This window comes from Salvelinus fontinalis, chromosome 40 (assembly GCF_029448725.1).
Source record: "Salvelinus fontinalis isolate EN_2023a chromosome 40, ASM2944872v1, whole genome shotgun sequence".
NCBI lineage: Eukaryota > Metazoa > Chordata > Actinopteri > Salmoniformes > Salmonidae > Salvelinus > Salvelinus fontinalis.
Window position 1 is genome coordinate 28,775,636 of NC_074704.1, and position 23,491 is coordinate 28,799,126.

Below are 23,491 nucleotides of genomic sequence, written 5' to 3' on the forward strand. Positions count from 1 at the left end.
TCCAGGATCTATTTAATCTCATCCCTAATGTCAGTCAGCAGTCACCACAAATGGAAACCAATAGTTATTTCACTGCTCACTATACATTGTTATCACATATAACTAGACCCACTGTCATTATTTAAACGTTTGTGATCATTAATTTCAATGATTTTGGATAAAAAATAATTTAGATGTTGCTATCATTAGATAATTTACAGTTTCCCATAGACTATAAGGCTATATATAAAATGATAGAATATTAGGGCCACAGAGGGGAAAAAAACACAAGTAATAATATTGTAACCAGTTGTTTTAAAGGAGGACAGTTGTTAAAATGACAGATGTGGGGCATTTCGTGAAATTGTACTTCAGTATGGTTTCATAAACAAAGACATGCTGATGTGCCAGAATATTAAGTATCACATTGTCATAAGTATCAAAACTGTAAAAACAATATGTAGCTTTTCTGCAGAAAGAACCAGCCTCATAAATTTATGACTTTATCCTTTTTCTTCAGTGTGGCCCTAGTACTCTGTCATATAAACAAATACACATTCCATATGAATATAAAAACACAATGTGTAACATTATGTTCCTTTATTGAATAAGGACAAAACAAAGCAGGTAAACCATCAGCTCCTTTCGAAACTGAAGTCACAGTGACTCTACAAGATGGAAAGCACAGAATCCAAGCATATTATACAAAATGATACATACACATTCAAAGGTCTGTATATAACACACCCTGCATGTCTGCACACTAAAATAAATGCAGGACAAATCCATACACATCAACTGAACAGACAAATGAATGGATGCAGTAGCCTCCCTGCAGCCTTGTATTACACACAGTATACCGCACAAACATCATAAGAGGCCAAATTCGTAAAAAAACGAACCCAAAAAAAACCAAATTCCTCTGCCACCGCAGGACATATTTAACCAAAATTGAAAGCACACATACTAACTAAAATAATTCAACACATATTGGTCCCTCAGCAGCCGACCACTGTCGTCATCAGGGAAGATTGCCGGATTGTCCCAGTCCATGGCTGGTGGCACTCTGGGGGCCCTCTCCTTCCTCAGGCAGGCCACATTGTGGAGGACAGCACAAGCCACAGTAATATCACATGCCCTAACAGGGCTGACCCTTAATTTGTGAAGGCAGTGAAAGCGTGCCTTCAGGAGGCCAAAGGTCATTTCAACTCTGGCCCTGGTCCTGGCATGGGCATGGTTGTAGGCCTGCTGTGCTTCCTGGGGGTCTGTGAAAGGTGTCAGGAGAAAAGGCTGGCAGCCATACCCCCTGTCTCCCAGCAACACACCAGAGAATTCACCTGTCAACACAAAATCTCATCATTACTACCTCATAAACACAGTGATATTCTTGACACAGCCATGATGGTTATAAATAGGGGTTGTGTGGCTTACCTTGTGATAGGCACTGATAGATTTCAGAGGCCCGAAAGATTCTGGAGTCATGGACTGAGCCAGGCCATTTTGCCACAACATTGCTGATCACACAGTCAGCATTGCAGACCATCTGAAATCATAAGATGAGGAATATTACACCAATCAATGCACATCACTGGCAATGCAGAGTGTTCGTCAATGGACAATATCAAAAAGTTATGTTCACCTGAACATTAATGCTGTGAAAGGATTTCCTATTCACAAAAATCGGCCTCATGGGCACCTGAGGGGGCTTTTATCCTTATGTGTGTGCAGTCCACTGCACCAATGACATTGGGGAAACCTGTCACACAAAGTAATGAGTATCCTACTATGTGTTAACAGTTGTCCTGTAATTTGTAGATCCTCTTACCTGCAATCCTATAGAACTCCTCTTTGATGTCACAGAGTCTTCTGTGGCCAGGGAAGGAGATGAAGACATCTGCTAATGCTTTGATAGCCAGACACACACTCCTTATTGTGCGGCAAATTGTGGCCTTGTTCAGCTGTTCTGCATCCCCCACTGAGTACAGGAAGGCTCCACTAGCAAAAAAGCGCAAGGCCACACAAACCATTTGCTCCACACTCAGTGCATGGCTCCGTGCAGTGCGGTGCTTAATCCTGGGACCCAGTAGTCTGCATAGATACCTGATGCCATCTGCAGAAAACCTGTATCTTTCATATAGATGGTCATCAGGGAAGGCCAGTGGGTCCAACCGGTCCCTGAAGACCCTTTCTCGCCTGAAGGCTCTCCTCAGCACAAGTGCTTCTTCATCCACCACATCTCGCACGAATGGGCATGCCATTGTCAGAGCAGAAAGGAACACACAATTTTGGGCCTTCATATAGGCTAGTGGCCACACCTGGTGCTGGGGGGGTGGGCAAAAGAGGGCGATGCCTTATAACGATGACTTGGTTGTACTGATTGCTGGGAAAATAAAAAAAACCTTAGAAAGATGCCACAGTCCTGTGTGCTCACAATAAGATCTCATATGTCATGGCTCACTTGACTTTACGAGAATATACCTAATTTTTATTTTGAGCTGTGTCATCTTCTTGGAGCTGGGGGAGGAAAGAAAAATAATGATTAATACATTTGTGTTACAGTTAGCATACAGTGTACATTGAAGGCATATCTCACCTCCCTCTCAAGTTTTTTTATTTCAAGGTCCAGTTTCCTAATTGTCCTCTTTTTTATTTCGGACTCCAGTGCAAGATTTTCCATCTTTTTCTTCTTGTACTGAATGTCTATGTCTGCCAGTTCTATTTGGCGCCGGAGGTGGTTGCCATACAACTTTCTGATAGCTTGTGAGCTCTGTGAACACAATACAATTAGCGCAGCTGGAATTTGGCAGGATGTGGTGTCCTTTTATTAATATGCACTATGTTGCCAGGCTGGTTTTCCCACTGTATAGCATCTGGGTCCTGTAAAAGAAATTAGATTTTTTGATTTTGATGAGGACTCCTCACCATTGTAGAGTAAATAGTACTTTCACAGTCTTAACATGATACCTCATGCCTTCTGGAATCCAGAGAGATGGTCTCCTCCTCATCATCGTCTCCATCATGTGCTGTTGCTGCTGCACTGGGGCCTTCACCCTATCACATTTAATCAGATTCATATTGAAGCTAGTAGACAAGACATGCCAGGCCTACAGTATGCCTTTGATGGAGTACTCACTGGATCAGCATCGTCTGGTGCTTGTGCTGGTGGCTCTAACAGGAACACAGTGCTGCCAGACACTGCAAGGCAATAGGTAAACCAAAGTCAGACAGTCCAAATTGATTCAATATGAATGTGGTTGTATCCCATGTAGAGATGGAAGGACATACCTTGAATGAAGCGGGTGGCATATTGGGAGGAACCTATGCTAGTCTCTTTCCCCCCAGGGATCCCCTCTAAGACGGGCCTGCCTTTATTTAGTTCCAAGGCCATGTCCTCTGCTGGGGTAAGGTCAGCCTTTGGTGACCCACCACCCGTGCCTTGTCTGTGGGTATTCTTTTTCACTGCTAAAACAGTACAGACAATGTGTGAGCAGGCACCTTCTGGGTACAATATATGCTTGTGCTTTGTTAAATATTAGTCAGGGACCATACCATTCTGCAGAATGTTCTTGTATTTGATTTTGACCTGCTGCCATGTCCGTTTTGGCCCGTTCATGTTTAATCTACACACACACACACACACATCTAATGGAGTCACACTGCAAAAAATTACTTGGTATTTTTGTCTTGTTTTCAGTAAAAATATCAAAAAATTTATCATAGCTTTATACAGTGTGATGGAGTTACTATACACAATTTCACTCATATCTGCAGTGCATTTCAATTAAAAATTTAACCGTTTCATAATTACAGTACAACTGCATTTTTGGAGATGTGAATTAAATATTTGAATTGTAATTGTGATGTTTCAGCGGAGCGGTGACTGTGTAATTGTGCACTACTTATGCATTCAGGCGGTCTGCAATACTTTGCCACGCTTTTCCTCTTTGCTTTATCACTGTGGCGGTGTTGCCTTTCTTCTTAATTATATATTTTACCTCCTCGTATGCCTCCATGAGGATTTGTGCTTCCGACGGGGAAAAGTACGCGGCTCTAGTTGCCATGGTAAATCAGTTAATCTGTGATCTGTGGCGGGGTCTATTTGAGTGAGCCGTGAGCGCGCACCTATCCAGGATTGGTTTCACCTGGTTTAATGAATCCGTGTCTGCTCATCCTGGCTTGGTCTTTGTGCAACCAATTAAGCCTGGACGCACATGTTTTGGCTTCATTGAGCTCAGCTGAGTCATTTATCCCGGATGTCTTAATTCTACTTTTGTGCAACAGGCCCCTGGTCTTTGGGCTTATCGTTGTTTTTTACAGAAATGCTTGGAGATCACGATAGACCTGTTGGTAACCACTGTTGTAGCCTTTTACTTACGAAGCACATTGGAGCATAAATTGAAATAACTTTCCCCACTATAGATTGACCGTTTATCAGTAAGGAAGGGCAAAGGCCTGCAAATGACTAAACTTGATATTTGCCCAAAGGTACACAGAAGAATCTGTAGTAAAACCCAGACTCAGAATAAACTAACAAAATGAATAATTAGACGTTCGAAACCACCTGGAACCATTTACAAAATGATTGGAATGACCACACAAACTGAAATTGTCATTCATGGGCTGCGGGCAACCATAACTTGAAGCTGAAACCCACAAATCAGAATGTATATATTGCAGTCAATGACCACCCTGCTACTTGGAGAATATAACCATTATACAAGATGGAACTGTGACTGCAAGGATTGACCTAACATGTCAACGTTGTTTGTAGGAAAATGTTTTGTTTATGAGAATGAATGAAATACCTCGAGTGATGAGTTATGCAGTCATAGGTATACTGAGCTCATAAAGCATGGATGAAAAACGATCACTGAAGAATCATTTGATAAAATGGCAGTATATTGCAAAGTAGACTACGATTATGCGTGTAGGCCAACATAATGTAAAATCTGAATAACTACGCCTATAGACTTCAGGATACTCGTTTTACTATACAATACTGGTCCATGCTTGCCGGCAATGGAGTGTCAGGAAATGTAGAAACTGAAATTCCAAATTCAAGTGTTGTAGTTATCCATCTGACTAGCTTTTAGCTTTTGCACTCAACATGGAAATATAATTTTTGTATTGAAGAATACAAGGCTTATCAAGAGACTACGCATGATTATTCATGTAACACACCGACAGTGTTATAATACGATGAGCTATAATATAATCACTAGGCCTATGCATTGCATGCAGAATGTGATGAGTTACTATGAATGTCGTCAGATCGATAAGCATTAATTTAAAAAAGATTTGGATATATCTATGTTCACTTCCTGCAAAAGAAAGTTTGACACAAGACAACATATTGTTTTAATATATCATTTACAAAAATAAATATTTGAATATTAAAACATATCTCCTTGCAGTGAAGCAGCTCAACATTTACATTACATTCAGTCATGTAACAGACTCCCATCCATAGCGACCCACAGATGCAACCAGCTTCAACACCCTGCTCAAGAGCACGTCGACAGCTCTCCCACAAGGTCAAAAACGGGGACCCGAACCAGCGACCTATCAGCCACCGGCCCAAGCTCCCAACCAGCCCTCCAAGATCCACAGTTCTCCGAGAGCTGCCCCTCAACCATCCAAGACCCTGCCCTCCCATATTCAAAATGTGTGTGTATGTGCACGTGTGTGGGTTTGAATGCAAGTGTGTGTATATGCATGTTGTAACGGTTTTGACTTGAGGTTATTATTTATAGGGGTGCCAGGTAGATTGTGCCTACCAGAGAACACATTGGTTTCTCCTTTTGGTTTGGGAGGGAATGAGTCCCATCTGGTCCGTCAAGTCTACACCAATACAAAGGACTTATGTAAAAGTCAGGATGGAAATACACTTTTCATAAACCCTTAAAACATTGGAAAGAACTTCAAAAACTGTATTCTTTTGCGTGGGTTGTATTACCAACATAAATGATCACACATACACATTACAATATAACAAATAATGAGCTCTGGTTGTCCTGTACCTCGGGACTAAAAGAGTCCAGCCCGGTAAAGGAGTTCAGGGAACTCAAGTGACCTTAGTCACGCAATGTTTGTCCGTTCATACAAGTGTAGCGTAAAGCCAGTATCAAATCATACAATCAAAATAACAATTATTTTACCACACAACCATCGAGCGTATGAACTCTTAATAAGTCCTCAACTACAACTAACTACATAAATCATCGCGGTATACATCACCAAAACAAGTGAAATACAGTATACAAAAAGGTTGTCGTCAGTCGGTCAGACAATCCAATCTGCCAACAGATCTCCAGCGGAGAAAGGCCACGAAGAACAACGGAGAGGTGTAATTCCACGGACGCAAAGAGTGGATCAGATCCTGGGCAAACTTTCTATTAGGCTACAAAACAAACGGAATAGAGACGCTTCGGAACTGAGGGTTGACCACATCCTCTTTCACGTCTCCATCACAACCTCACTTTTGTGCAGCTGATGCTGGCTATTTAATTGGGAATTAAAGGGGAACCACTAATTAATTGGGAATTAAAGGGGAAGCGCCCTATTGGAAGGAGAAGCACTATTTAATTGGGAATTAAAGGGGAAGCGCCCTATTGGAAGGAGAAGCACTATTTAATTGGGAATTAAAGGGGAAGCGCCCTATTGGAAGGAGAAGCACTGAGACGGTTCAGAAAAATTCAGGGCCGTCACAATGTGTACAAACGTACAAAACCTGCGCGGCATCAGCCTCAGGCAAACAGGCATTACTTGTAACAACGTTGCCCCTCAGTGTTATTCAAACTTTATTTATTTTTTCAAAACTTAAAAAAAAACGTTTATCTTTGATGATCATTCTGTCCCCCGCCCAGCAACTCTACTCCCACTTGTCTCCAATTCCACATTACAACCCTCAGCCTATCCCACCCATCTCTGCTGGCCACCCTCTTCTGATTTCTACGTGCCATATATCTTTCAAATATGCTGTGATGTTTAACATACCATTCAAATCTATCTAATTGAATAGAATCCACAGATTGCGTGTTGAAGATAAGTACTTTTACTAAGAGTATTAGTAATTGACTGACCAGGTCTCTCCAGATCTCCCAACTCCCAACAACATCTATTTCTATAGTCAATTTTAGATTAATATTGTAATGACCTGACTAGATCATAAAGGAACAATTGTCCAGACAGAGGGTTGAGTTTACGAATTGACGGTTTATTAACCCAACTTTACACAGGCTACTGTTTGGCCGTAGCCCACGCCAAATAAATGAAAGATAACCTACAAGCCAACCGTGACCTTCTCTTGTGAAGCCCAGACGTAAGAGAGAGAACAATGGCTAAACCTGGTCTTAACTTCCAGTGCTCCATCCCCCTGCCCAGCCCCCCTCCACGCCACTCCGCCAAACACCAGGATGCCTGGCATCAGAACATTCCAGGCATCCCCGTGATTGGCAGATAGCAGGTTGATTGGCATGTCGGACCCCGCGAACACTGGTAAGTACAACACAACCCACTAATAGCCTACCACATAACACACCGCTGTCTGTGCGGGTTGCTACAATATTATGCTTTTTCAGCCATTCCTGAACCTGAGACCAGAAACAGGCTACTTGAGGGCAATACCAAAACAAGTGGTCTATTGATTCTGTATCCTCACAACGAAATCTGCAGAGCTGCGAAGATTGTATGCCCCAAATATTCAACATTTTGTTGGTGGCAAGAATTCTGTACCAACGTTGTAGCTGAAAAGCACGAAGTCTTGAATATTGCGTCGTTTAATGTATCAACTTATATACCCTGTACCATGGAATCGGTACATCAAAAATCTCTTCCCAGCTTTTTTGCTATCTGTATGGCACAGCTGTCAACATCCTGGTCCTCAACTGAAACTGGTATACTTTTCTATCTATGCTATTTTTATTCCTCTGCCACTTTGATGATTTATATTGGGCAGACAGATCAGTTCACTGCCTCCTCAGTTTTTGGGGTGTAATCAATTGGTTGTAATCTTGGATTGAGCAGACCTTCTCATACATTTATGATAACTTCATGAAGGACATTACTCTACCATTCCAATTTACAATATCTTTTAAAAACAAAATACCACTTTCAGACATATTGAATACAGGTATTTTATCAACCAGCACAATTGAGTTCAACCATAATATTTGTTGTGATATTTGTTCTGTCTTTTCAGGGGGATGAAATTGTAACCAGCTGCAAGTGCTTGTTTGAAAAATATAGATAGTAATAGTAATCTACTTGAGAACTGTATAGGGTTCAAGTAAAACTTTTGTGTAAGTGAAGCTTTTCGAGAGCGGTTTAGTGCTTTTGTATTTAATAATCTCAACCCACCCAGTTCATATTCATTACATAGATAGGCACGCTTTATCTTGTCTGGTTTAGCATCTCAGATAAAGTGAAATGTTTTTTGCTCATATGATTTGAAAACGAATCATCAGGAATTTGCAGCGCCATAAGTGAGTACATTGAGAAATTACTAATGAGTTAATCAGTGTAATTTTTCCCATAAATAGACAGGTATTTACTTGTCCATGGTTGCAGGACCTTGTCTATTTTTACTAAGTTTTCTATTGAAATTCATTGTTGAGAGCTCATTTATATCTTTTGTGATATGAATACCAAGTAAATCTACTTCACCGTCTGCCCATTTTATACAGTTGAAGTCGGAAGTTTACATACGCTTAGGTTGGAGTCATTAAAAATCGTTTTTCAACCACTCCACAAGTTTTGGCAAGTCGGTTAAGACATCTACTTTGTGCATGACACAAGTCATTTTCCCAACAATTGCTTACAGACAGATTATTTCACTTATAATTCACTGTATCACAATTGCAGTGTGTCAGGATTTGGCCAGGATTGTTCAGGTTTTGGTCACACTCGTGCTTTTTTGACCCTTTTGTTTTTTCCCTTGTTCCAGTTATTATTTGCACCTGTGCCTCATTTCCCTTGAAAGTATTTAAACCCTTAGTGTTCCTCAGTTCTTTGCTCTGTGTTTGTATGTTAGCACCCAGCCATGCTGTGAACATTTGTTTCTCTAGTTGGATTTTCTTGAGGTACTCTGGTTTTGTTCTTGTTTATTTTTGATTATTCTTTTGAGGTTTGTTTATTTCCCTGCTGTTCTTACCACTTTGTGGATTTTCCTTGTGTCTTGGAGGATATACATTTTTTCTCTTGGAATTACTTTTGACGTTGTGGATTTATATTTTTTGCCTGAAGATCTTTTACTTTTACTTTATTAAACCACCGTCTCTAATACTGCTGTGTCTGCCTCATCTTCTGGGTTCTGCCGACTATTAGTGGCTCAGTTTACTAAGTGACTGATTCTCACACCGGGTCCTGACACAGTGGGTCTGAAGTTTACATACACTAAGTTGACTGTGCCTTTAAACAGCTTGGGAAATTCCAGAAAATGTCATGGCTTTAAAGCTTCTGATAGGCTAATTGACATAATTTGTGTCAAAAAAGTAGTGATCCTAACTGACCTAAAACAGGGAATTTGTACTAGGATTAAATGTCAGGAATTGTGAAAAAGTGAGTTTATATGTATTTGGCTAAGGTGTATGTACACTTCTGACTTCAACTGTAGGTAAACTGCAGGGAAATGTAAAAGTTGTATTTTTTAAAGATCCGATACGTAGTTTTGTACACTTAGGTTTTAGCCCAGAAAAGTTATCTAGATCTTCAATGAGACATTGCAGGGATCTAGCTTGCGGACTTACTATAAAACTTGAGTCATCTGCATACATGGACACCTTTGTTTTTAAGCCTTGGATATCCTCTAAATATTTTACACCTAGGGTTGCTATACACTACTTTTACCCATTTTATAAGAGACTCGCCTAAATTGAAAAAAATCCAGGCATTTATAAATAAAATCCAGTCTTACTTTATCAAAGGCCTTTTCAAAATCTACTATAGATACCAAGCCTGGCTTCGTAGATGTTTCATGTTCTATTATTTCTAGTAGTTGTCGTATATTATCTGCAATGTATCATCCAGGTAAAAACCTGTCTGATCAGGATGAACAATACCTGGTAAAACCTTTTTAATTCTGAGTGCTATGCATTTTGCTAGTATGTTTGCATCACAACATTAAAGTGTGAGAGGCCTCCAGTTTTTTTTAGATGGACTGGATCTTTGTATTTGCCATCTGGGTCTTGTTTTAATAATAGTGAAATCAAACCTGTCTCCTATCAATACTATTGTAACCTTTGATATTAGAGAGAAAGAGACAAGAACGTAGTCAAGACGACTAGCTTGATTTAAGTCTTCAAATATCCACTATTTCTAATGTGTCCATAATATTTGTGATTTCCTTAAGGGCACTGTGATGATAGTTTGTAGAGTGATTTCCTTTATGGTTCATTAATGTGCTTAACACGGTGTTATAGTCTCCCATCATAATGAGTTGATTGTTTGTTATCTGTAAGTTCAATAATTGGTATAAATATTTTCAAAGAAGTATGGATCATCCTGATTTGGACCATATAGATTAATGAGCCAAATCTGTTTTTCATCCACTTTCATATTCAAAAGGAGCCACCTTCCTTGCAAATCATTCCTGACTATTTACAAATTCAGATTGACATTTTTGTAAATTAATATCCTCACACATTTTGAGTTCCTTTGTCCTTGACAGATTATTTTGCCCCCCCATTCTTTTTTCCACGCAACTTCATCTAAGGATGTAGAGTGAGTTTCCTGTATACAATCTATGTTATATTCCTTTTCTTTTAGCCACGTAAAGACTGATCTTCTTTCTTTATAATCTGCTAAGCAGTTACAATTAAAACTGGCTATACTTATTTCACCCCTTACCATAACTAGAGACTATTCTCAGTCTACATTTTTCATAATTAGTGCTTGTAAAGTTACTGCCATTTGAGGTATTATGAGATTTCAAATGTCTGATGTTTAGAATTGAAGAAACAGGTTCTAGCTATATATATGTTTTATTCCCTTGCCTGTTTGCCTTTGAGCCAATGCCACAGATGTTAGAAAATTAAGTCAAGATACTATGTGTGTAGTAGATCTGAGTAGGTTGATGTGTTATATTGGATGTGATTTAGTGAGAATGTATTTGATAAGAGTAAGATAATGTATAATGTGTGATGCCTAAATAAATAATAACCACAGACACTCAGCAATTTGCATGGCTGAGTGTCTGTGTGTAACATGAAATGAGTATAGCCTTGTAATCCATATCATATCACCATCATTGTTACGCTCGTCTGATGAAGAATGAGGAGTGGACCAAAGCGCAGCGTGGTACGTGTTCATGATTTTTATTTCACTCAGAACAATACGAACAAAAATAACAAAGAGACAAACGAACAGTTCTGAAAGGTAACCAAACTAAACAGAAAACAACTACCCACAAAACACAGGTGGGAAAAGGCTACCTAAGTATGGTTCTCAATCAGAGACAACGATAGACAGCTGCCTCTGATTGAGAACCACACCCGGCCAAACACACAGAAAAGAAAACATAGAACACAAAACATAGAATGCCCACCCCAACTCACGCCCTGACCAAACCAAAATGGAGACATAAAAAGGATATCTAAGGTCAGGGCGTGACAATCATAGTTGCATCTTTACATTAAACATCATTTTCATAGAACAACCCATCCCAGCATTTCCATAGCCATTGATGATGATGATTATGAGAGACCTTGCATTACTATAGAGACAGCTTCACCACAGTACAAATGTATCCCGAACAATATGTTATTATTCCCCAACGTCCCTGTTCTGATATCTTCCCATTGCTTGTTGTTGTGCAAACAAGCTAAGTGAGTCTAAATATTTATGATAGTGATTAAGAATCCCTAATGTAAAGAAACCCATTAGCCTATTAAGTGTGCCCCGAGAAATGCCTCGGAGACTACGTAAACATGCATTTACAAGAAGTGGCAGCATGATTGAGTGAATCAAAATGCCAGGGACATGCTAAGCAGTAATGAGAAACAAAAGTCTGCTACAGCAGGGGCGTAGGCACGGGTGGGCACAGGCCCACCCAATCAGATTGAGCTCTACTTGTTGTTCCCAACGGGACATTATTTGTCTTTTTACCTAAGCACAGTACTTGACTTGGGCAGGAGCTCACCATAACTGAGTTCTTGCTCCTCCTGTAGAATATTAGCTCCAAAGTAATTAGGAGTTCCTGCACCTAAATATAACTGGTACCGGCACCCAAAATGAGTACTGGCACCTATTTCAGTCCAAGTCAAGCACTGGCCTAAATATGCATACACCATCAGATTTCATAGCAAGCATTACACCCCAACCTGAGCACTCTGTTCTACCACATCTGGTCTCTTCGCCCTCCCACTCCTACAGGAGGGCAGCTCCCGCTCAGCCCAGTCCAAGCTCTTCTCTCTCCTGGCACCCCAATGGCAATGGTGGAAAGAGTACCCAATCGTCATACTTGAGTAAAAGTTAAGATACCTTAATAGAAAATGACTAAAGTAAAAGTGAAAGTCACCCAGTAAAATACTACTTGAGTAAAAGTCTAAAATGATTTGGTTTTAAATATACTTAAGTATCACAAGTAAATGTAACTGCTAAAAATATACTTAAGTATCAAAAGAAAAAGTATAAATCATTTCAAATTCCTTATATTAAGCAAATCAGACAGCACCATTTAAAAAAAAAAAAAATTATGGATAGCCAGGGGCACGCTCCAACACTTTTACAAATGAAGCATGTGTTTAGTGAGTCTGTCAGGTCAGAGGCAGTAGGGATGACCAGTGATGCTATTCACACACTTAATAAGTGTGTGAATTGGACCATTTTCTTCGTCTGCTAAGCATTCAAAATGTAACGAGTACTTTTGGGTGTCAGGGAAAATGAATGGAGTAAAAATAATACAATTTTCTTTAGGAATGTTGTGAAGGAAAAGGAGTCAAAAGTATAAATAGTTAAGTAAAGTTTAGATACCCCAAATAATTGCTTAAGTAGTACTTTCAAGTACTTTACACCCCTGTCCAATGGTGGAACCACCTTCCCCCTGAAGCCATCTTCCGAAATTACCTGAAACCCTACATCTTGCACTTGACCCCCCACCCCCTTCTAGTCTCACTCTATTAATTACAGGCCTATGGTTTATTATGTGTAGGTTTACGTGAGCCATATGTTAAAGCTAGAATATGTAACTTTTTGGGCGGCCCGACCAAATTCACATAGAAATGTTAGTTATAGATCTTTTATTATCATTGAAAGCAAGTCAAAGAAGCAGTAGATCTGTTCTGTGTGTAATTTCTATGCTTCCCGTTCTTAAGTTTAGTTTCTGCATCTTTTACTTTCGGTATTGTACACCAGCTTCAAACAGATGAAAATACTATATTTGGTTATGGAAAATATATTTCAAAGCAGTTGAGATGGTACAAGATTCTCTACACAATGACTGCTTGTTTTGTGACAAACTGAAATTAGGCGACCTATTATACTTTTAGCAACCAGGAAATGAGGGAGCGATTTCTGCATAGTGCTTCTTTAAATGCAAGAGTCATGGATTCACGTACACCTAAAAGACTATTTGATCTGTAATGGGAAATCACATGTTAGATGGTTGGTTGTGTGCAATCGATTACAGTAGGGTAGGCCTTTATAATTTACAGTGCATTTGGAAAGTATACAGACCCCTTGACTTTTCCCAAATTTTATTACATTAGCCTTATTCTAAAATTGATTAAATAGTGTTTTCCCCCTCAATCTACACACGATACCCCATAATGACAAAGCAAAAACAGGTTTAGAAATGTTGCACTTTTATTACAAATTAAAAACTGAAATATCACATTTACATAGTAAGTATTCAGATCCTTTACTCAGTACTTTGTTGAAACACCTTTGGCAGCGATTACAGCCTCGAGTCTTCTTGGGTATGATGCTACAAGCTTGGCACACCTGTATTTGGGGTTTCTCCCATTCTTCTTTGCAGATCCTCTCAAGCTCTGTCAGGTTGGATGGGGAGCATCGCTGCACATATATTTTCAGGTCTCTCCAGAGATGTTCGATCGGGTTCAAGTCCGTGGTCTGGCTGGGCCACTGAACGACATTCAGAGACTTGTCCTGAAGCCATTCATGCGTTGTCTTGGCTGTGTGCTTAGGCTCGTTGTCATGTTGGAAGTTGAACCGTTGCCCCAGTCTGAGCGCTCTGGAGCAGGTGTTCATCAAGTATCTCACTGTACTTTGCTCCGTTCATCTTTCCCTCGATCCTGATTAGTCTCCCCGTCCCTGCCACTGGAAAACATCCCCACAGCAAAATGCTGCCACCAACATGCTTCACCGTAGGGATGGTGCCAGGTTTCCTCCAGACGTGATGCTTGGCATTCAGGCCAAATAGTTCAATCTTGGTTTCATCAGACCAGAGAATCTTGTTTCTTATGGTCTGTGAGTCCTGGATCTGACTTTTGGCTGTCATGTGCCTTTTACTGAAGAGTGGCTTCCGTCTGGCCACTCTACCATAAAGGCCTGATTGGTGGAGTGCTGCAGAGATGGTTGTCCTTCTGCAAGGTTCTCCCATCTCCACATCTCAAAGTGACCATCAGGTTCTTGGTAACCTCCCTGACCAAGGTCCTTCTCCCCGATTGCTCAGTTTGGCTGGGCAGCCAGCTCTAGGAAGAGTCTTGGTGGTTCCAAAGTTTTGGAACCCTTCCCCAGATCTATGCCTCGACACAATCCTGTCTCGGAGCTCTACGGACAATTCCTTTGACCACATGGCTTGGTTTTTGCTCTGACATACACTGTCAACTGTGGGATCTTATATAGACAAGTGTGTGCCTTTCCAAATCATGTCCAATCAATTTCATTTACCACAGGTTTACTCCAATCAAGTTGTAGAAACATTTCAAGGATGATCAATGGAAACAGTATGCACTTGAGCTCAATTTCGAGTCTCATAGCAAAGGATCTGAATACCTCTGTAAATAAGGCATATACGGTTTCTTATTTTTAATACGTTTGCAAAAATAGTTTTGAACCTTTTATTTAACTAGGCAAATCAGTTAAGAACAAATTATTATTTTACAATGACTGCCCTCCAAAGCCCTCCCCTAACCCGGACGATGCTGGGCCAATTGTGTGCCGCCCTATGGGACTCCCAATCACAGCCGGTTGTCATACAGCCCAGGATCGAACGAAGGTCTGTAGTGACGCCTCTAGCACTGAGATGCAGTGCCCTAGACCGCTGTGCCACTCAGGAGCCATTATGGGGTATTGTGTGTTGATTGAGGGGAAAAAATAATTCAATACATTTTAGAATAAGGCTGCAACGTAAAAGAAAATCTTGAAAAAGTGAAGTGGTCTAAATACTTTCCGAAAGCACTGTATGTCACGGTCGTCTAAGGTGGAAACAGCAGACCAAAGTGCAGCGAGCGTACATACTTTTTTATTTTAAGATGTCGCCAACAAAACAATAAACATCAAAACGAAAAACGTGCCACCAACGTAGTGCTCACAGGCAACTATACACGGACAACTACCCACAAATACAGGTGGGAAAAAAGCTACCTAGGTATGGTTCTCAATCAGAGACAACGATAGACAGCTGCCTCTGATTGAGAACCACACCTGGCCAAACACACAGAAATACAAATCATAGAAAAAGGAACATAGAATGCACACCCAAATCACACCCTGACCAAACCAAAATAGAGATAAAAACCTCTCTAAGTTCAGGGCGTGACACTGTAAGTGCCCAAATTATGGCCGACCTACATTTTTGCTTGCCCTAAAATCAACAGATTTCTGACTATTTACATTTTTACATTACATTTAAGTCATTTAGCAGACGCTCTTATCCAGAGCGACTTACAAATTGGTGCATTCACCTTATGATATCCAGTGGAACAACCACTTTACAATAGTGCATCTAACTCTTTTAAGGGGGGGGGGGTTAGAAGGATTACTTTATCCTATCCTAGGTATTCCTTAAGGAGGTGGGGTTTCAGGTGTCTCCGGAAGGTGGTGATTGACTCCGCTGACCTGGCGCCGTGAGGGAGTTTGTTCCACCATTGGGGTGCCAGAGCAGCGAACAGTTTTGACTGGGCTGAGCGGGAACTGTACTTCCTCAGAGGTAGGGAGGCGAGCAGGCCAGAGGTGGATGAACGCAGTGCCCTTGTTTGGGTGTAGGGCCTGATCAGAGCCTGAAGGTACTGAGGTGCCGTTCCCCTCACAGCTCCGTAGGCAAGCACCATGGTCTTGTAGCGGATGCGAGCTTCAACTGGAAGCCAGTGGAGAGAGCGGAGGAGCGGGGTGACGTGAGAGAACTTGGGAAAGTTGAACACCAGACGGGCTGCGGCGTTCTGGATGAGTTGTAGGGGTTTAATGGCACAGGCAGGGAGCCCAGCCAACAGCGAGTTGCAGTAATCCAGACGGGAGATGACAAGTGCCTGGATTAGGACCTGCGCCGCTTCCTGCGTGAGGCAGGGTCGTACTCTGCGGATGTTGTAGAGCATGAACCTACAGGAACGGGTCACAGTGCCTATCCCACTGTGCTAAAGTAATACTTAAATGTCAAATGTCAGCAGGCAAATTGAAATATGACGGACAACGAGGATCTGTCCCAGTATCCGAGGTCCACCACTTGCATTAATTTTGCGCAAATAGCCTACAGTTATCAGCTCGTAAACCATAAATTCTGGATAGTGAAATGAGGCTGATCGAAATTAAGAAAAGTTTTCTTAGGCAAAGGCATTATAATGTATACTGACAAAATATACAAACACATCATGTAAAGTGTTGGTCCCATGTTTCATGAGCTGAAAAAAAAAATCTAGAATTTACCAAACGCACAAAAAGCTTATCTCTCCAATTTTGTACACAAATTTGTTTACATCCCTGTTGGTGAGCATTTCTCCTTTGCCAAGAAAATCCATCCACCTGACAGGTGTGGAATATGAAGAAGCTGATTAAACAGCATATTCATTACACAAGTGCACCTTGTGCTGGGAACAATAAAAGGCCGCTCTAAGCTGTGCAGTTTTGTGACACAACACATTGCCACAGATGTCTCAAGTTTCGAGGGAGCACGCAATTGGTTTACTGACTGCAGGAATGTGTGAGAGGAAAAATGACGTATTTACCTTTCTTGTTTAATATTAATAGTTAACTATTGATATGCTTATCAACAGTAAAGACATTTATTTAGTGCCAATGCTGTGCTTCTGAGAAAGGATGGTTAATCTCTTCCACATTCAATCCCCGCAGCTGGTCTAGGCGTGTAGTCAAGTACATGGGATAGAAATAAACTTGAGGAACAGATAGACCTGTACTGTTTTCAATCATCTTTGCTTCTGAGTAACCCGGTCACACGGCGTAAGACAAAGAGCCTCTGAGAAGTGACCCCAGTTCTTCAGTCCATCCTGTTCTTTTACTATCTTCCAAGGGCACAGCTGTCGGGAGATAGAAGAGATAGAAGTCTAGCTTGGTAGAGGAAGGAGTAAACGGAACTGCCGTTATCACTTGTTTGTCCACTATGACCTCACACACCCGATACACCTGGCCACAAGAAGAAAACAAGGTAGCTTATGATGCCCTCATCTGCCGGGGAGGGGTGGAACCTACCATGACCAAAAAATGTTGGGGTTTCTATATAAACCCCTTGCGTTTCTGTATTATTCGAGCACTCTATCGATTCACCATATATGTGTGTGTTGTATTGAACTGCTCCCTTGTTAACAAGAATCTCCTGATTCTTTAGAACTTCCACGACAAATGTCTACTGGAGCTGTTGCTAGAGAATTTAATGTTCAGTTCTCTACCATAAGCCACCTCCAACGTTGTTTTAGAGAATTTGGCAGTACGTCCAACCGGCCTCACAACCACAGACCACATGTAACCACGCCAGCCCAGGACCTCCACATCCGGCCTATTCTTCTTCTTTTTTGGGGGCGGCAGGTAGCCTAGTGGTAAAAGTGTTGGGCCAGTAACTGAAAGGTACAAATCTGCCGTTCTGCCCCTGAAAAAGGCAGTTAACCCACTGTTCCTAGGCCGTCATTGTAAATAAGAATTTGTTCTTAACTGACTTGCCTCGTTAAATAAAGGATAAATACATTTTTAAAAAATTGATACTGTGAGGAGATCCTGAGGCCCATTGTCGTGCCATTCATCCGCTGCCATTACCTCGTGTTTTAGCATGATCATGCACGGGCTCATGTTGCAAGGATCTGTACACAATTCCTGGAAGCTGAAAATGTCCCAGTTCTTCCATGGCCTCCATACTCACCAGACATGTCACCTATTAAGCATTTTTGGGATGCTCTGGATCGAGGTGTACAACAGCGTGTTCCAGTTCCTGCCAATATCCAGCAACTTTGCACAGCCATGGAAGAGGAGTACAGCTGTGAAGGACCTCGGCGTTACTCTGGACCCTGATCTCTCTTTTGACGAACATATCAAAACTGTTTCAAGGACAGCTTATTTCCATCTACGTAACATTGCAAAAATCAGACATTTTCTGTCCAAAAAGTATGCAGAAAAATTTATCCATGCTTTTGCAACCTCTAGGTTAGACTACTGCAATGCTCTACTTTCCGGCTACCTGGATAAAGCACTAAATAAACTTAAATTAGTGCTAAATACGGCTGCTAGAATCCTGGCTAGAACCAAAAAATGTGATCATATTACTCCAGTGCTAGCCTCCCTACACTGGCTTCCTGTTAAGGCAAGGGCTGATTTCAAGGTTTTACTGCTAACCTACAAAGCATTACATGGGCTTGCTCCTACCTATCTTTCCGATTTGGTCCTGCCATACATACCTACACGCTCGCTACGGTCACAAGAGGCAGGCCTCCTAATAGTCCCTAGAATTTCTAAGCAAACAGCTGGAGGCAGGGCTTTCTCCTATAGAGCTCAATTTTTATGGAATGGTCTGCCTACCCATGTGAGAGACGCAGACTCTGTCTCAACCTTTAAGTTTTTATTAAAGACTCATCTCTTCAGTAGGTCCTATGATTGAGTGTAGTCTTGCCCAGGAGTGTGAAGGTGAACGGAAAGGCACTGGAGCAACGAACCGCCCTTGCTGTCTCTGCCTGGCCGGTTCCCCTCTCTCCACTGCGATTCTCTGCCTCTAACCCTATTACAGGGGCTGAGTGACTGGCCTACTGGTGCTCTTCCATGCTGTCCCTAGGAGGGGTGCGTCACTTGAGTGGGTTGAGTCACTGATGTGATCTTCCTGTCTGGGTTGGCGCCCCCCCTTGGGTTGTGCCGTGGCGGAGATCTTTGTGGGCTATACTTGGCCTTGAAGATATCCCTCTAGTGGTGTGGGGGCTGTGCTTTCGCAAAGTGGGTGGGGTTATATCCTGCCTGTTTGGCCCTGTCCGGGGGTATCATCGGATGGGGCCACAGTGTCTCCTGACCCCTCCTGTCTCAGGCTCCAGTATTTATGCTGCAGTAGTTTGTGTCGGGGGGCTATGGTTAGTCTGTTATATCTGGAGTATTTCTCCTGTCTTATCCGGTGTCCTGTGTGAATTTAAGTATGCTCTCTCTAATTCTCTCTTTCTCTCCTTCTTTCTCTCTCTCGGAGGAACTGAGCCCTAGGACCATGCCTCAGGACTACCTGGCCTGATGACTCCTTGCTGTCCCCAGTCCACCTGGCCGTGCTGCTGTTCCAGTTTCAACTGTTCTGCCTGCGGCTATGGAACCCTGACCTGTTCACCGGACGTGCTGACCTGTCCCAGACCTGCTGTTTTCAACTCTCTAGAGACATCATTGAGAGTAGAGATACTCTCAATGATCGGCTATGAAAAGCCAACTGACATTTACTCCTGAGGTGCTGACCTGTTGCACCCTCGACAACCACTGTGATTATTATTATTTGACCATGCTGGTCATTTATGAACATTTGAACATCTTGGCCATCTTGGCCAACATCTTGGTTATAACCTCCACCCGGCACAGCCAGAAGAGGACTGGCCACCCCTCATAGCCTGGTTCCTCTCTAGGTTTCTTCCTAGGTTTTGGCCTTTCTAGGGAGTTTTTCCTAGCCACCGTGCTTCTACACCTGCATTGCTTGCTGTTTTGGGTTTTAGGCTGGGTTTCTGTACAGCACTTTGAGATATCAGCTGATGTAAGAAGGGCTATATAAATACATTTGATTTGATTTGACTCTCTGCTACCGCATGGAAAGCGATACCGGAGCACCATGTCTAGGTCCAAAAGCCTCTTTAGAAGCTTCTACTCCCAAGCCATATGAATGCTGAACAACTAATCAAATGGCTACCCGGACTATTTGCATTGACACCGCTGTTTATTATCTATGCATAGTCACTTTACACCTACCTACATGTACATATTACCTTAATTACCTCGACTAAACTGTACCCCCGCACATTGACTCGGTCCAGTACCCGCTGTATATATAGCCTCATTATTGTTATTTTATTGTGTTAGTTTTTTAAAACTTTTGTTTATTTAGTCAATCTTTTCTTAACTCTTATTTTTCTTAAAACTGCATTGTTGGTTAAGGGCTTGTAAGTAAGCATTTCACGTTAAGGTCTACCTACACCTGTTGTATTCGGCGCATACAAATACAATTTGATTTGATTTGTCACATCAACACCTTAAGGTGAAACGCTTACTTACAAGCCCTTAACCAACAATTACGTTTTAAGAAAAAAAGTGAGTTAAGAAAAATTTGTTTGACTAAATAAACTAAAGTTAAAAATAAAAGCAACAATACAATAAAATTACAACAAATAAGATTTGATTTGATTTTGGTTTGGTCGCCCAAAAGTCTTACATAACCATATATACCAAACGTAACATATCATACTCATTTGAGTGAACTTTACTATGTTTCGGCTAGTCTATAAAACTAGGCTGCTATAACAGCATTTTCAGCAGTTAAATGCAACAAGAAAACATTATTAATATGGTTTTTGAAGTCTGATTTGTTTACAAGCATGATAGCTCTACTTTTAATTGATGGTTGACGCAGCTTGTTTGCCATTAGCCAATCAGCGTTTCTCAACGAGTTAAATGCATGTGAATGTACACAACTCCTATTTACCGCTTCACAACTGATGATTACCACCTTTCCACTTGGTTAGGAACGCCGCATTATTATATTCGCAGAACGCCTCACTCGCTTTTGGGTTGGGTTGCCGACGTTTGTAAATTCAACCGATACCTTTCCTAGTGGGCAAGTACACTTCTAGATACACATTGTCTAAAAATGTAAGTCTTTAATAGATAGGGATAAAGATGGATTGAAAATTGGATTTAACAATGGACGTACAGTTGGCTATTTCTGCCGTTCTATTATTCATGGTTGCACATTTGCACATTGTTGGGCCAAATAACCATGTCGATCAGATGGCCACCGGACTAATCGTGAGAAATTATTTCAAGGGATAGATCGTTGTCATTGAGAAGGGCCTTGTTACAGTACCATTGCAACAGGTCTCCAGTAAAGACAACATCCATAATTGTGGAACGGGAGAATGTAAAATTAGAGCGGCTCGTGCGTATAATAGACGGGCGACAGAAAAAAGGAATAAACTAGATCCGATGTCACTGCTCTGTTGGATTATCGAATACGTGAAGGATTTAATATCCTCGAATCGAAGATAGCAGTAGCCAACGTTGCATGCGATACGTTGCCAATATGATGCCGGTGAGTTACTGTAACAGACTACATGTTCCTTTCATGTTCGTGTTATGATTGAGATTTCGATTAGACAAGACAGAATTGTTTAGCATGTGGTCTTACTCCTTAGGCTATGTTGTATCTCGTTCCTCAGCCTATACCATCCCCATTTCTGTTATATTGAGACAAAGGAAGGATAACCACACAAAATCTGAACATGTTTTTAGCACACTGACAGTCAACGTAACGAATAGCAGGTTCTGTAAATACTGTATATTTTTGTCATGTAGCAGATTTATAGGAGCAATTACCGTTAAGTACTGACAGATTTTTGACCTAGTCAAATCGGGATTTGAACCAGCGACGTTTCGGTTACTGGCCCAACGCTCTTAACCTCTAGGCTACCTGCAGCCTTCCATTTCCAATTGATCACTGGCAGCGTCAGTGACACTCAGTAAACTCAGTCGTCCAATCCAGAGTAATAATAATGCACAGTGGGCTATTAACTGTTTGTAACCTTACTAATAAACTCTGAATACCCCACATCTTGGCCAATTATGGGCTTCCTTGACCAGAGTGTTGTATACAACATTAGCGTGATTAACAATAGTGGAATCGGCTATTTGCCTTCAAAATAAAAGTCCCCCATTGAAACTGATGCAAACAGATAAACATTGTGGAATCATGACACAATTGTACTAGATACTGCTAAACAAGGTTGGAGTGTTGTTTTCATTCAACAAAAGACAACAACTCATTAATCTGACACAAAGTAAAAATCTGTTGAAATTGCACTGTGGATGTATAGACTTCAGAATTGCAATGGAGGCATACATATATTGCAATGTACAGCCTTACCTATGGATCTTGGGTCCAATAAAATTGGTGTATCAGCCTACCCAGTGACACCCAGAGAACAGAACTGTAAAGAGTTTTCACAAATATTAGCTGTCGTAGCTGATTGCGGGACTCTGAAACCACTGTGAAATTAGCAACATATTAAAGGAAAGGTTCACCCATTTTGAATGTTATATTGTTTTTGTGCATCTCTGGGTGATGTTCTATTAATTCCCTGGGTTATTTCATGTTTTCATGTGCATCTGAGTTATTGGCAATCAAGCAGGCAGAAATCCGTCTGGCATCCTTTAGCACAGTGATAGTCGCTCTCACTACACTGGAAGTTAATAGGAATACGAGTTTTAGATCGCGAAATGTCTATCATACATGTCAGATTTCAATACTGGCCGATGTCATAACTCGAGAGTATGTCTCCTCTCGAATCTGTCATTGATCATCTTTTTGTGATATTCCTACCTCGAGGAATGTGTCATTTTTAATGGAGGGTCTAGCTAATTTTTCCTGTTTGTCTGTCTCTTAAATCCAGGGTGCATTGCATGGTGTAGTTGACCAAGATATGGATTACAATGACTGAAGAAACGTATAACGCCCCACGCAGCAGACTGTCGACCAATCGCGTTCACGTTTTCATGACGCTTCACGCGGTTGCTAAACTAATCGTCACGCAATCCCGATAGTACGTAAAGTTACGATTCCAAAGCTTTTTTTAATTTTTTTTTTTTTTTTTTTTTACCCCTTTTCTCCCCAATTTTCGTGGTATCCAATCGCTAGTAATTACTATCTTGTCTCATAGCTACAACTCCCGTACGGGCTCGGGAGAGACGAAGGTCGAAAGCCATGCGTCCTCCGAGGCACAACCCAACCAAGCCGCACTGCTTCTTTAACACAGCGCGCCTCCAACCCGGAAGCCAGCCACACCAATGTGTCGGAGGAAACACCGTGCACCTGGCCCCCTTGGTTAGCGCGCACTGCGCCCGGCCCGCCACAGGAGTCGCTGGAGCGCGATGAGACAAGGAAATCCCTACCGGCCAA

General features: G+C 41.5%; 1 protein-coding gene and 1 long non-coding RNA gene across 3 annotated transcripts in view; one reads left to right on the plus strand and one right to left on the minus strand.

The window, feature by feature from the left end:
- Positions 1 to 564: 564 nt before the first annotated feature.
- Positions 565 to 1,497, minus strand: LOC129839500 (uncharacterized). Its single transcript, XR_008757039.1, has 2 exons — positions 1,411 to 1,497; positions 565 to 1,316 (listed from the first exon to the last, which is right to left on the minus strand). It is a non-coding gene; the product is annotated as an uncharacterized LOC129839500 (long non-coding RNA).
- Positions 1,498 to 21,002: 19,505 nt separating this feature from the next.
- The window catches only part of LOC129839118 (apoptosis-stimulating of p53 protein 2-like), a 41,885-nt gene continuing 39,396 nt past the window's right edge, over positions 21,003 to 23,491 (plus strand). Inside the window, exon 1 of one of the 2 annotated variants that reach the window (XM_055906384.1) lies at positions 21,003 to 21,628. In XM_055906384.1, coding sequence (XP_055762359.1) covers positions 21,602 to 21,628 — 27 coding nt within the window. In that variant the 5' untranslated portion in view covers positions 21,003 to 21,601. The remainder of the gene's footprint in view (positions 21,629 to 23,491) is intronic. The other variant, XM_055906386.1, reaches the window with a different exon arrangement.